Genomic DNA, 15,313 nt, shown 5'->3' on the forward strand with positions numbered 1-15,313 from the left:
AACCTGCTGGCTCATCCTCAACTCTATCATACTGGTTCCCATCCCTCTGCCATATTAGCTTGAACCACTCCTAAAAGCAATAGTAAATCTGCCAGTGAGAATATTGCTCCCCCTCAGATTCAAGTGTAACCCGTCCCTTTTTGTACAGGTCACACCTGCCCCAGAAGAGGTCTCAATTATCTAGAAATCTGAATCCCTGCCACCTGTTCCAATTCTTCAGCCACACATTTATCCTCCACCTCATTCTATTCCTATCCTCACTGTCGTGTGGCACAGGGAGCAATCTCGAGATTACTACCCTTCAGGTCCTGCTTCTCAGCTTCCTTCCTAACTCGCTCTATTCTGTTTTCAGGACCTCTCCCTTTTTTCTACCTTATGTCCCACGACTTCCAGCTGCTCACCCTCCCTTTTCAGGATATTGTAGACACGTTCAGAAACATTATGGACCCTGGCACCTGGGAGGCAAACTACCATCCATGTTTCTTTATTGCCTCCACAGAATCGCCCATCTGTCCCCCTAACTATAGAGTCCTCTTTCTTCCAGCTCTACCCCTCCCTCATTCCCCTCTCCCTTGGTTCCTTCAGCCATCATCCTTCACCCCTCTTTGCTCCACCTATTCCTTACTGGCCTCCTCTCTGCTTTATAGAACAGGACAGCACTATACAGGATCTTCGGCCTACGTTGTTGTGCTGACCTTTTAACCTACTCCAAGACCAATCTAACCTTTCCCTCCATTTTCCTATCATCCATGCGCCTGTCCAGGAGTCTCTTAAATGCCCCTAATGTATCTGCCTCTACCACCGCTCCTGGCAGGACTTTCCATGCTCTCTGTGTAAAAAGACCTACCTCTGACACCACCCCCTCATACTTTCCTCCAATCATCTTAAAAGTATGCCCTCTCATATTAGCCACTGCCAGCCTGGGGAAAAAGTGCTGGCTGTCCACTCTATCTACACCTCCTATGCACCTTTATCAAATCTCCTCTCATCCTGCTTAGCTCCGAAGGGGAAAGTCCTAGTTCACTCAATCTATTCTCATAAAACATGCTCTCTAATCTGGGCAGCATCCTGGTAAATCTCCTCTGTATCTTCTCTAAAGCTTCCAAATCTTTCCTATAATGAGGTGAATAAAACTGAGCACAATACTCCAACCTGGAGTTTGACAGAGCTGTAATATTACCTCATGGTTCCACCGAGTTTATTCCTCCCAAACTCTTAATCGTGACGCAGTATCTTGACCCAAAATGCCAACAGCTCAGCCTCCCCCCAACAGGTGCTGCCTGACCCACTCAGTTCCTCCAGCAGTCTGTCTTTTTTTTTGGGGAAAATGGCCTTTTATTCTTCCTTGCTGAAAGCCTGCTATGATCTGCAACAGATGTCCTGAGATAAATATGCACATCTCTGCCAATAAACTGACTGACTAAATTACACCACTGCAAACCGCCTCTGTGCACAGCAAGTCCAGTGGCACAAGAACAAATGTCAAATGGTGAAGTCCGCAAAACACATCTCCAAATCACAATTCCAACGTGGGAAATGCCTTTTCTGAAAGAACATCAGGAAACTTCCAACATTGTAGCATTTTCCAAATTCCGGCTGGGACGAGGCCAACGACAAGCATGTGATTACCGTCCTGGTTGGTGAAAAAAAAAATTGGCTCACAGGACCAGAAGTAACATGGCTACGCTACTGCAGGCGCCATGGTAGTGTAGCAGTTACCACGATGCTGTAACAACTCAGGGCATTGGAGAGTTCAATTCTGGTGTCGTCTGTAAGTACTTTGTACATCCTCCCCATGGAATACGTGGGTTTTCCCCGGGGAGGGGGGGGGGTGCTCCAGTTTCCTCCCACAGTCCAAAGATGCACCAGGGAGGTTAATTGGTCATTGTCCTGTGATTGAGCCAGGGTTAAATCGCTCGGTGCTGCGGGGCTGTGTGGCTCGAAGGGCCAGAAGGGCCTATTCCACACTCTATCTCTCAATACATAAACCGTGGATGGATGTTACAGCATAGACTTCATCTCATTAGGTTGACACCGCTGTTTCTGTTATCACATGAAACTTGTCCCACCCAGCCCTTGTCCCACTGCCAGAAAATTCCATTTCTTTCTCCCTCATGTATTTATCAAACTTCTCCTTAACTATCTCTCCCACATCGGCATGTGGCGTGGTCCCATATTCTTGACTAAAACCATTTCCTGGTGAGCAGTGTCTATATGGTCCACATCAATCATCTTCCTTAAGGACATCCCTCACGTCACCAACAGCCCATTTTTAATGCAAAAAGAGCCCTCGTGATAATAATTGTCAAGCTGCAGAGCTCTAGAAGAAAGAGAAATCATCAATATTGCCAGCATCTAGGCACTGCAGTGCACAATCATTTTACAGCACCAGCAATCACTGATCAGGGTTCGATTCCCGCCGCTGCCTTTAAGGAATTTTGTACCTTCTCCCCGTGACCATGTGAATTTCCTCTGGGTGTTCCAGTTTCCTCCCATATTCCAAAGTCGAGCGGGTTAGGCTGAGGGTTAGTGAGTTGTGGGCATGCTACGTTGACACTGGAAGCACGGCCACAGCAGCAGGCTGCCCCCATCACCATCCTCGCAGATTTGCTTTGACGCAAATGAGACGTTTTACTTTATGTTTTGATGTTTCAATGTACCTGTGACAAATAAAGCTCATCTTTATCTTTACGATACTTTGACTACACAAAGCAATATTGCAAACCTCCAAAGCCTGTCTGTTATCTAAAAGGCTCAAGTTAGTGGTGTTGGAATGTGTGCTGACACTTGCTGCTGTCCTCAGCACATCCCTAGCTGCTAATGCAAAGTGACGTATTTCACTGTATGTTTCAACGTACATGTGACAGTTAAATCAGAATCTGAGTGTGACAGAATTCTCCCCACTCGCCTAAGGAGTGCAGTTTTACCAACACTCAAGAATTCAACAACATACAGTTCAAAGCAAATTTATCATCTAAGTAAATATATGTCACCAGATACAGCCCTGAGATTAATTTTCTTGCAGGCATGTTCAATAAATCCGTAATAGAATAATAATGGACTAAAGGCAGGAGGAGAGAGAGCAGGGCACCGCGTGCGTGCGCAGCCCTCCGGTGAAAAATGATATCGTATCTGTTAAATAGGGGCTGTGGACAATTCTGATTTGATGGAGAATGGACGTGAAAGCACAGAGGAACATCTGGAGAAATTTCTGAAACGCTCATTTGCTGCTGTCGTTACTGCCTGGTCGGGAATCTTTCGGAGGGTAGGCCTCAAAATCCCCGGCCTTGCCTGCTTTTGGTGACCGAGAAAGAGGTCGAATCGTTCGGACAGAGATGGCAGTCAGTACTCGGTGTCGGAGAGCTGATCAGAACTCAAAGTTTTCGGGTGACTCAGAGTTGGATTGTGGTCGGCTTGGCAGGGAGAGTTTTTCTTCCTTCTCCCGTCTGCGTGAGATGTGGGACATTTGAGAGACTTTGAACTTTTACTGTGCTCATGGACTTCTTCATCAAGTTATGGTATTGCACTGTTGTGACTATATGTTATAATTATGTGGTTTTGTCAGTTTTTTCAGTCTTGGTCTGTCCTGTGTTTTGTGATATCACACCGGAGGAAATATTGTATCATTTCTTAATGCATGCTTTACTAAATGACAATAAAAGAGGACTGTGTGTCCTCATAATCTAACCATAGTAGAATCAATGAAGGACTGCACCAACTTGGGTGATCAGCCAGTGTGCAAAAGACAACAAACGGTGCAGATACAAAAAGAAAGAAATAATAATAGTAATAATAAATAAGTAAGCAATAAATATCAAGAACGTGAGATGAAGAGTCCTTGTAAGTGAATCCATTGGTTGTGGGAACATTTTAGTGATGAGGCAAGTGAAGTTATCCCCTTTGGTTCAAAAGTCTGATGGTTGAGGGGTAATAACTGTTCCTGAACTTGGACGTGTGAGTCCTGAGGCTCCTGTACCTGGACACAGTAGCCCTTGATAACACCATCCGCTTGCTCCACCACCGACACACAGGAACAACAGTCTGTACCACTTAAAGGATGCACCACATCAGCTCGGTGAGATTCCTTAAACAGCACCTTCCAAACCCACCACCGAGCAGTGAGAATGACAAAGGCCACAAAAGCATATGACACACTCCCTGGAAGTTGCCCTCCAAAACACACACCATCCTGACTTGGAAACTTATCAAAGTCGCAGGAAATCTCTCCCTCACAGCGTTTTGGGTGTACCCACATCTCAAGGACTACAACAGAATGGGTGATTAAACGCTGGCTCAGACTAAGAAGCCACACTTTCCTTGAATGAATGAAAAAACAAAGCACAGCATAGCAGGAGTTCCGAGAACATTGGTTCATTAGAGTACGTGCCCAAGCAATTGGGCTACCTGTGACATCCACCCAGATTAACTTAACGGAAATGGCAGCACTGTAGCATAGTGGTTAGCTCAATGCTTTACAGTACCAGAGACCTGGGTTTAACTCCTGCCGCAGTCTGTAAGGAGGTTTGTATGTTCACCTCGTGACCACGTGGGTTTCCTCCAGGTATACTGATTTCCTCCCACGGTCCAAAGATGTACCAGACGGCAGGTTAATTGGTCTTTGTAAACTATCCCGTATTATTTTAGGGTTAAATTGGGGGTTGCTAGGCAGCGTGGCTCGAAGAGCCAGAAGGGCCTACTCCTTACTGTATCTCAATAACTAAAATTTTTTTTTTTTTTTTTTAAACTGAAGGAAGAAGTAAGATTAACTTAGGTTGAGGAGTGTGCTGGGTTGCCAACTACCTATACTGATTTTTCCTTACGACATAGAAAGAACTATGCTCAGAGTTTCAGGCTGAGGCACAGCAGGATACTTTCTATAGCTCAGGAACAGCAGAAGATTAACAGATCTGAATGGTCAACTCTGTTTCTCTCTCCCCAGATAATGCCTGACCTGCTGCATATTTCCAGTGACGTGCACATACATGACGTGTGCATGCGTGTACGTGCCGATTTTTTTCTACAAATTGGCTTTGGCTTAATTTTCCCAATTCTACTAAGTGAAACTACACTGTACATAAATTATTTCTACTTTATATAGGCTGTGTATTTATCATATTATTCTTGCTTTTACTATATGTTAGTGTTATTTTAGGTTTTATGTGTTATTTGGTATGATTTGGCAGGTTATTTTTTGGGTCTGGGAATGTTCAAAAATTTTGCCCATATAAATTAATGGTAATTGCTTCTTCGCTTTACGCCATTTCGGCTTACGAACGGTTTCACAGGAACGCTGTACCTTAGCGGGGGGAATACGGGACAAGGGTGGTCCCGTATGGGACAAACCAATTTAGCCCAATATACGGGATGTCCCGGCTAATACAGGGCAGTTGGCAACCCTACCATTCCACGTGTCATGTACCTTCTGCCCCACACCAGGAGGTCCCACACTGACCTCCTCAGCCACCTCAGAACTGCAGTACAAGCAAATTATCCTCGAACCACAAGGGGCCACCTCAGAAGCAGGTGGAGGCAGAAACTGAGACCACATTTAAATAGGGCTAAGGCTTTGGACCAAGATCATCAGCCTTATTTTTAAATCCAAAATAAAACCTGGACAATATGGTAATAACGGAAAGGGGGAACTCAATCACGTCTGTCTGGAAGTGGTACTAAGGCCCAAGCTAACACAACATTACAAATTAATATAATTCTTTAAAAGAAAACCAGAACAATAACCTCAGAAACACAAGAGGCAGCTGGGTAATTCATGACAACCAAAATAGTTCAAAGTGAGGACAATTGATTGATTATCTAAAAAACAATGTAAGGTTCTAAATGAACACACACAAAATGCTGGGGGAACTCAGCAGGTCAGGCAGCATCTGTGGAAATGAATAAACTTCGGGCCGAGACCCTTCCTCAGGACTGGAGAGGAAGTGGGGAAGACACCAGAATAAAAAGGCGAGGCAAAGGGAAGGAGGCTAGCTGGAAGGTGATAGGTGAAGCCAGGAGGGTGGGAAAGATAGGGAGGGTTAGAGAGGAAGGAATATGATAGGAGAGGAGAGGGGACAATAGGAGAAAGGGAAGGAGATTCTTCCTTTACAAAGTAAAAAAAAAACTAAAAAGGTGTAGTGATTAGCACAACACCATCACAGAGCTGGCAACAACTTGGGTTTGATTCCACCACTCTCTGCAAGGAGTTTGTACGTTCTGCCAGTGAGCAGGTGATGGTCCAGTTTCCTCCCACATTCCAAAGATGTGGGTTAATCGATGACATGGCTGAAATTATGCTGTGTGGATTCACTTGGTTGGAAGGGTCCGTCATTGTGCTGTATCTCCGAACAGGAAAAAAGGTTCTGCCAATTGCTGGTGATGGGACTGGGATTCCGCAGAGTGGGAACTTATCTCCTTCTGAACCGATGGCTCAGTGCAGAATCACTCCCCAAGCAGCCAATTTAACTATTATTGTAGATGAGTTGTACCATGGAAAACAGAACCTCACCGGAGGTGAGAACAACTCATCAGGAACATGCAGTGCTCATTAAGAAGCTTTTAATGAAATCGTGCCGTTGGCACGTTGGATCAATATCACTGGTTTTCTTTCAGCAGATATTCTCTCTGCTGATGAATGAATGTCATTTTTATACGGGTCCCTTGTCAAGCATGTGACAAATCACCGGATACCTGGCGGTGCCCAGAGCTCCCGTTTCTGTCCAGAACCAGGGTGACCTTGCTTCACTCCCAGTGAGAAAATCATCTGAAATTCGAGCTAGCATCCCTTTGTAAATCGTTATACCGACACAGAAGCTAAGAGTCAGCTACTTGGAGTTAAACATTAACAAATTTTTAAACACTATTTCTAATCATGCTGCGTTAGCCTCCTCAGCAGTTCCCAATTCAGCTTGGGACGCAGGGCCTTAGCAAACTTCCAGTTGTTGCCAGGTTGGCAAACAAGCTGATGGAAGTTACCCGAACAGGGGGCACTGTACTGTGAGAGTCAGGGGCTGTCCACTTCAAGATGGCAATAGAGCATAGAGCAGTACAGCACTCGAAGAGGCTCCTTGGCCCACAATGAACTATTTATATTAGTAATCAAATGGCCAACTAAACTATCCCTTCTGCCTACTCAATCTGCATATCCTACACAGTCAAGTGTTTATCTAAGAGCCTCTTGAACCTCTATCATATTCATCTCCATTACCACTCCAGGCAACACATTCCAGGCACCCACCATTCTATGTAAAATATTTGCACCACTCATCTCTTTTGTACATACCCCCCTCCAACCTTAAATTCATGCCCACTGGTATCAGCCATTTTGGCAGTGGAAAAAAGGTTTGTCTACTCTACTGATGGCTCTCAAATCATAGACCCAGGAGATTCAGCCCATGCAGGAAAACCTGATGAAGGGTCTTGGCCTGAAACGTCAGCTGTTTATTGCCCTCCATAGATGCTGCCTGACCCGCTGTACACATTAACATAGACCTCTCTCTAACTTTTTTTAAGCTGGCTCTTATTGTCAATTTCTTGTCAGCCATCTCTCATGGTTTATTTCCCCTTCAATTTTTTTTTAGTCCTTGACCAGATTCAGAATTTATCCTGATTTTCAACCCTACCGCTAAATTTTACCACCATAGATTTTCTTTTTCAACGTAATAAGCTCCTTAATTTCTTTAGGTTAGACATGGAAGGATTTCTTTCACAAGAGGAGGTGGTGAGTTCATTGCCACAGATGGCTGTGGAAACCAAGACACTGGGTATATTTAAAGTGGAGGTTGAAAGGTTCTTGATTAGTCAGGGGTGTCACTGGTTACAGGGAGAAAGCAGGAGAATGAGGTTGAGAGGAATAATAGATCAGTCATGATCGAATGGTGGGGCAGACTGAATGGGCTAATTTTGCTCCTATGTTCACCACCCTCACCCCATCCAACCCCAATGTGGAACTGTCCTCCTCACTGGGATACACTTTTAACAGATAACATAAAACACAACAGCACAGTACAGGGCCTTCAGCCCACAATTTTGTGCCGACCTTTTAACCTACTCTCTAAAAATCAATCTACATAGCTATCACATTTTCTATCATCCATGTGCCTATCTAAGAGTCCTTAAAATATCCCTAATGCATCTGCCTCTACCACCACCATGTCATGGCATTCCACGTACCCACAACTCTGTAAAAACCTACCTCTGATATCCCCCCTATTCTTTCCTCCAATCACCTTAAAATTATACTCCCCTCATACTAACCACTTCCTCCTTGGGAAAAAGTCTCTGGCTGTCCACTCTATTAATGCTTCATATCATCTTGTACACCTCTATCTAGTCACCGCTCATTCCCCTTCACTCCAAAGAGAAAAGCCCTAGCTCACTCCACCTATCCTCATAAGACATGCTCTCTAATCCAGGCAGCATCCTGGTAAATCTCCTCTGCACGCTCTCTAGAGCTTCCTATAATGAGGCGAACAGAACGGAACACAATATTCCAGTGCCTTTTATCAGAAGTCGGGAATTTATATCCTTGAATCACGCTCTGTCGCCACAACTTACCTCCACTTGATCTTCAGGAGATTGGCAACGTCAGCACAAAGTGTGACCACGCCCTTCCGAGAACTTCTGATCACGAATGCCACTGCTTTCGATGCAATTTCCTTGTCTTCATCACCACCATCTATTTCTGAACCGCTCCCTGGAAGGTCAGATTCAAGCAACAAGGAGAACTTCAGTAACAGCTCAGTCACTCTGGGCTGGCTAGGTACAGAATAGCGAATTACAGGCCTTTCTGTAGTGCATATACGTGGGAAGTGTCATCAGGAAGAACTATGAACTATGATCTCCTGAAGTACATGGGCAGGGGCGGGGTAGATTTTGCTACCTGACGACCAGAAACTGAACTAAGCTGTTCCACCATGTGCAATTCCCAAAGAAGGATTTAGACCTCTCCAAACTTCAGGATGGTCCAAAGAGCTTCACAGCTAACAAAGTGTAGAAACATAACAACAGGGACATGCACAGCAAGTTACCACAAACATCAATGCATTCGCAGCCTTTTTTTAGGCTGGCATCCACAGAACAGCAAAGCAGAAGGGCACAAAGACTGTGCCAGCCATGATGCCAACCTAAATTAATCCCAGCTGTCTGCACATGGTCCGTATCTCTCTATTCCCTGCCCGTCTACACTTAGTGGCCACTTTATTAGGTACACCTGTATACCTGTTCATTAATGCAAATATCTAGTCAGCCAATCACGTGGCAGCAACTCAATGCATAAAGCATGCCAACATGGTCACGAAGCTCAGTTGTTGTTCAGACCAAACATCAGAAAGGAGAAGAAATGTGACTTTGACCCTGGAATGATTGTTGGTGCCAGATGGGGTGGTTTGAGTATCTCAGAAACTGCCAATCTCCTGGGATTTTCATGCTCAACAGTCTCTAGAGTTACAGAGAATGGTGTGGAAAAACAAAAAAAACAGCCAGACAGCAGCAATTCTGTGGGTGAAAACACCTTGTTACTGAGAGAGGTCAGAGAAGAATAGCCCAACTGGTTCAAATTGACAGGAAGGCGACAGTAACTCAAGTAACCATGTCACAACAGTGGTGTGCAGTGGAGCAACTCTGAATGCACAGCATGTCGATCCTTGAAGTGGATGGGCCACAGCAGCAGAAGACCAGTGAGTGTATGTGTGTAAATGCCTCTCAAATATTTCTACTGTATCTGCTACAATCATTTCTCACAGCAAAATACTCCAGGCACCTACTTCTCTCTATGTAAATAAGGCTCACCTCACTCATTTCCTTCAAGCCTTCCCCCTCTCACTTTCAATTCAAGCCCTCTGGTATTGAACATTTCTGTCCTGGGGAAAAATACTGACCATCTACCCCAGGAGTTTCCAACCAGGAGTCCGTGGACCCCTCCGTTAACGGTAGGGGTACTTGGCATAAAGACTCAAGACTACATAAAATACAATATTTACTTTCAAATTAAAATACCATTATTACTACCTACAACACACTCGAGCCCCCAAGGGGGCCTATCGTTCCTGGTAAGACGGCGGCGTGTTTGGGCGCCGCAGCCTCTTGGAGGCTGACCAAATGTGTTTTAGTCTTGTATAAACGTCTTTTTTATGATTGCTGGGCAAAGCTAGGCGTTAAGAACTTCAAGTACGGGAGGTCTACCCTATTAGCCAGATGCTCATTGGCTAAGGAGCTGAACTTTTTGGGGACCGTGTTACTGCCTGCTACAGAAAGGCATTGAAGTCGGTGTGCAGCGTGCAGTCTAGCAACGAGCGACTGTCTTGGACACTTCTCTTGCGATCGCCAGACCCTGCTGGACATTGCTAATGTAAAATGCTGCAAGTCCGCTTTCCTTGTTTATTGGAAACCAGATGGTGGCGGGAGTTGCACGGCCTCGGTTGTAGTGGGGGGGTAGGCCTCAAGCCGTGGGCTTGCCTGTTGCAGCAGTCCAGGAGAGGAGACACTGAAGGCGGTGTAGCACACCGTCCATGTTGGGTTGGGGCCTAGCCCCTCTCATTGGTGCTGCCATCTAATGTCTATGAATGTGTACTTTCATCTGTGGACTGCTTGTTCTTGCCGATAACACCCATGCACCAATTAGGACCTGTCACTCAGGGCCTTGGCTATATACATTTTTTGAGTGACTGTATGTTTACTTGCTATCTAATATGTGATATATGCGCCTTGTGCTGTGTGTCACTGTTGGAACTGTGTTTGGCACCTTGGAGTAACGCTGTTTCTTTTGGCTGTATTCATGTATGATTGAATGTCAATTAAACTGGAACTTGAAATCCCCTGTTGTATCTGTGCATACCACATGCTCCTTCTCCAGGGATGCCCTGGCATGGAGGTAACCCCGAAAGAAGGGCATACAGTCTGCTTGGGCAAAACTCCTGACCGCCTACCCATATGCCTTTTTTACCTCACTACCTACTTACTAGGCCAGTCCAAGGGAGGTAAGGACTGACACCCCAAGATCCCGCTGTATACATGTCTGAATTGGCTTCAACAAGGCTGCTGGGGTCAAAGATCACTATTTTCTTTGGAAAGAGATTATTTGCGTTTAACATGTTAACTGAAAGAAAACAATTACAATGGATTCTGGTTAACTGGGACACATCAGGACCAGTACATTTTAGACCAATTAAGCAGCTGCCCCTGTTAGCCGAAGTTTCACGGAAATAGTTAAAAAGGTATAAAAAAGACAAATTACTATTTAACTGAGTAACAAATTTTGCACTTAAGTGAAGCAGAGTAGAAATCAGAACACTATCAATAGTACTGCAGTACTATAAAACTGTGTATTAGTTCCTAATGGTTTTCAACCAAGAAATTCATCCAGTGTTCCCAGATGTTTCTGAGTTCTTTTGAATGACTGTAAATAAACACAATCAGTGCAGATACCTAATGTAGACTGCCTTCTTGCGGATGGTTACATCCTCCAAATCTTCATTTTCATTGTAACGTTCAAAACGATTAGCAATACTTTCAAATTCTTCGTAGCTCCTAAGGTGTTGGAAGTAGTGATATCATTTCACTTTTCCTCCTGTCCGTTTCTGGCATCTCCAAACCTGAATGCTTAACAATCACTGCTTTTTGAACACAAGCCTAAACTGCTTGCTCTAAGCATGGTGCAATGGCCATACAACTGCATGTGTCTGACGCTAGTTAGAAACTGTTTGGCAACAGTCTCCTACCCCATGTGGCACAGTGTCCTAACTAAACAAGGAGAACCATTTAAAATTAGTTTTTGTCCTGTAAGAGTTGTCCCAAATAAGAGTCTGCCCTGATTAACCGATGGCCCAATTAACCGGAAACCACTGTATTTTTATCTTTTTAGGACAGAGGTTAAGAGTCACACTATGACAGCACCAGCAACCTAGGGTTTAATTCTGCCACTGTCTGTAAGGAGTGGGTATGTTCACTCCATGACTACACGGGTTTCCTCTGGGCGTTGCAGTTTCCTCCCACACTCCAAAGGCATTCACATTCTAAATTCCAAAGGGTTGACATGCTAATTGGCGACATGGGTGGAAGTGGGCTGCACGGGCTTGTTGGACCAGAAGAGCCTGTTACCGTGCTGTATCTCTTCAAAAAAAAAAAATTAAAACCAGGACCATCCGTCATGTTCCAGCAGGAGCACCAACCGAAACGTAGGCTGTGGAGTGGGATACTCACAACCTTCTGACTCAGAATCAAGGATGCTACCATTGATACCAACAAGATCAAGTCAAACAAATAACCTTGTTGCTTGGGGAAGATCGGTGTGTCCCAGAGAAAAAACAACCATCTTCTAAGTAGGAGACACGGGTTCAGACTGTGAACTCCTTGACTGCTGAAACTAATGTAGCCCACACGGCCATGCACAGTTTTATAGTACTGTCGTAGTATTAATAGTGTTCTAATTTATTCTGTATTTCGTTTAAATGCATAATTTGTTACTTAGTTAAATGGTAGTTTTTGTCTTTTTTTATACCCTTTTAACTATTTCCCTGAAACTTGGGCTAATTGGAGCAGCCAAATTGTCCCAATTAATTTTAATCCACTGTAATTGTTTTATTTCAAAGATGATATGGAAGAGAGGGAGGAGGGAGTGGGGGAAGATAAATGCTGCACATGAAACCAAAGATTTGCAAAAGTCTTTCCAGAACTTATCTGCTGTTGTAAGTATCTTTTTTTAAAACTGCAGATGCGCCAATTCCAGTCGCTTATCCCCCTCATTCCTCAAATTTCAAAGTTCCTCAATTTTTCCATAAAAGAAAATATTAACTACATTTAAAGCCTGCAGCTGCCAAAGTAGGATTTGCATTCTCATCCTTGGATTACTTGTCCAGACTGACGGATTACTAATCCAGTAATATTAGCCACTGCCGGTAGCGCTGAAGAATTGCATGTAACACAGCTAACACACAAAAATTACATTGGAAAACTCGCCAGTCAGTCCAGTCAACAGAAAATGGAACAGATCCAACAATGCTGGAGAGGTAATAATGGGGAACAATAAAATAGCGAACAAACTGAATAAGTACTTTACATCAGTCTTCACTATGGAAGACAACAGCAGTCTGGTAGAAGTTCCAGATGTCAGGGGGCATGAAGTGTGTGAAGTTACCATAAACAGAGAGAAGTTTCTCAGGAAACTGAAAGGTCTGAAGGTAGGTAAGTCACCTGGACCAGATGGTGAACACCTCAGGTTCTGAAAGAAATCGTGGAGACACTAGTAATGATCTTTCATGAATCACTAGATTCTGGAATTGTTTCAGAAGACTGGAAAATTGCAAATGTCACTCCACTCTTGAAAAGGGAGAGAGGCAGAAGAAAGGAAGCTATAGGCCAGTTAGTCTGACCTCAGTGGTTGGGAAGATATTGGAGGTGATTATTAAGGATGAGGTCTCGGTACTTGGAGGCACATGATAAAATAGGCTATAGTCAGCATGGTTTCCTCAAGGGAAAACCTTGCCTGACAGAGCTGTTGGAATTCTTTGAAAATGTGAGAAGCAGGATAGATGAAGGAAAATCAGTTGATGTTGTGTACTTGGATTTTCAGAAGGCCTTTGACAAGGTACCACACATGAGGCTGCTTTACAAGCTATGAGTCCATGGTATTACAGGAAAGATTCTAGCATGGATAAAGCAGTGGCTGATTGGCAGGAGGCAAAGAGTGGAAGTAAAGGGAGCCTTTTCCGTCTGGCTGCCAGTGACTAGTGGTGTTCCACAGGGGTCTGTGTTGGGACCGATTCTTTTTACAGTATACCTCGATGATTTGGATGATGGAATTGATGGCTTTGATGCAAAGTTTGTTCTCGATATGAAGATAGGTGGAGGGGCAAGTAGTTTTCAGGAAGTACAGAAGCTACAGAAGGACTTAAGGCTGATTTATACTTCTGCGTCAACTCAACGCCGTAACCTACGCAAGTGGCTTACGCGCGTTGAGAGCATTTATACTTGTGCGTTGGTGCGTCTGCGTCACTCCGCAATTCGCACACATCGCGCATGCGCACACACCTGCCCGCGCAAGGCTTCATGGTCATGGTAGTCTTTCTCGGGGTAAACAAGCTTAAGGTGCCTTTTTTCGTAAAAGTGAAATGTGTCCTCCATAATTTCGGAGGTCTGTAAAGCTTTATGGAAAGCATTGCAGCCAGAATTCCTTCCCTAGCCTTCAGTTGGCCAACGGGAAGCTATTACAGCATAGGAGGAAATACAATGCTACCAAGTGGACCAATCACAGTTGTTGCGGTCTGCGTCGCAGCGACGCGTAGTTTTCGGGAGAGGTGTGCGTCAGGCTATGGCGTAAGAATCCACGTAGGCACTGCGTAGGGTTCGCAGCTACGCCGTACCTACGGCGTCAAGCTGACGCACAAGTATAAATCAGCCTTTTGACAGATTAGGAGAATGGGCAAAGAAATGGCAGGTGGAATACAGTGTCAGGAAGTGTATGGTCATGCACTTTGTAGAGGAAATGAAAGGGTTGACTCTTTTCCAACTGGAGAGAAAATACGAAAAACTGAGGTGCAAAGGGACTTGGGGGTCCTTGTGCAGGGCTCCCTAAGGGTTATTTTGCAGGTTGAGTCTGTGGTGAGGAGTTAAATGCAACGTTAACATTTATTTCAGAGGACTAGAATATAAAATCAAGGATGTAATGTTGAGACTTTATAAAGCACTGGTGAGGCCTCACTTGGAGGATTGTGTGCAGGATTGGGCCTCTTAGAAAGGATGTGCAGAAACTGGAGAGGGTTCAAAGGAAGTTCATGAAAATGATTCCAGGATTGAATGGCTTATCATATGAAGAGCATTTGATGTGTCTGGCCCTGTATTCATTCGAATTCAGAAGAGTGAGGGGTGACCTCATTGAAGCCTATCAAATGGTGAAGGCCTTGATAGGGTGGATGTGGAGAGGATGCTTCCTGTGGTGGGAGACTCTGGGAGGAGGAATTTCTTTAGCCAGAGTGGTGAATCTCTGGAATTCTTTGCCACAGGCAGCTGTGGTGACCAATTCTTTATATATACTTAAGGCAGAAGTTGATATAATCTTGACTGGTCAGGGCACGAAGGGATAGCAGGAGAAGGCAAGAGATCTGGGCTCGGAGGAAAATTGGATCAGCTGTGATGAAATGTCAGAACAGACTCAATGGGCCAAATGGCCTAATTCTGCTCCTATCTCTTATGGCTCATTTACACCCTCAGTATCACCAGCAAGACCTTCGATGGGGTACACAAATTTGTTATCATGGGGCATTTACTTCTCAATACTTCTCCGAGGATTGTCACCCTGCTGTGGTGGTGAAGCTTGTTAGTTCCT

The 15,313-nt window shown here is 44.6% G+C and overlaps 1 protein-coding gene across 2 annotated transcripts in view; it reads right to left on the bottom strand.

Annotated features, from left to right (window-relative positions):
- LOC140194790 (uncharacterized) overlaps positions 1–15,313 on the bottom strand; it is a 99,769-nt gene that overhangs the window by 48,566 nt on the left and 35,890 nt on the right. For both annotated transcript variants that reach the window (XM_072252073.1, XM_072252074.1), the window contains exon 2: positions 8,551–8,689. In XM_072252073.1, the coding sequence (XP_072108174.1) occupies positions 8,551–8,689 (139 nt within the window). The remainder of the gene's footprint in view (positions 1–8,550; positions 8,690–15,313) is intronic.

The sequence above is a fragment of the Mobula birostris genome, chromosome 3 (assembly GCF_030028105.1).
Source record: "Mobula birostris isolate sMobBir1 chromosome 3, sMobBir1.hap1, whole genome shotgun sequence".
Taxonomy (NCBI): domain Eukaryota; kingdom Metazoa; phylum Chordata; class Chondrichthyes; order Myliobatiformes; family Myliobatidae; genus Mobula; species Mobula birostris.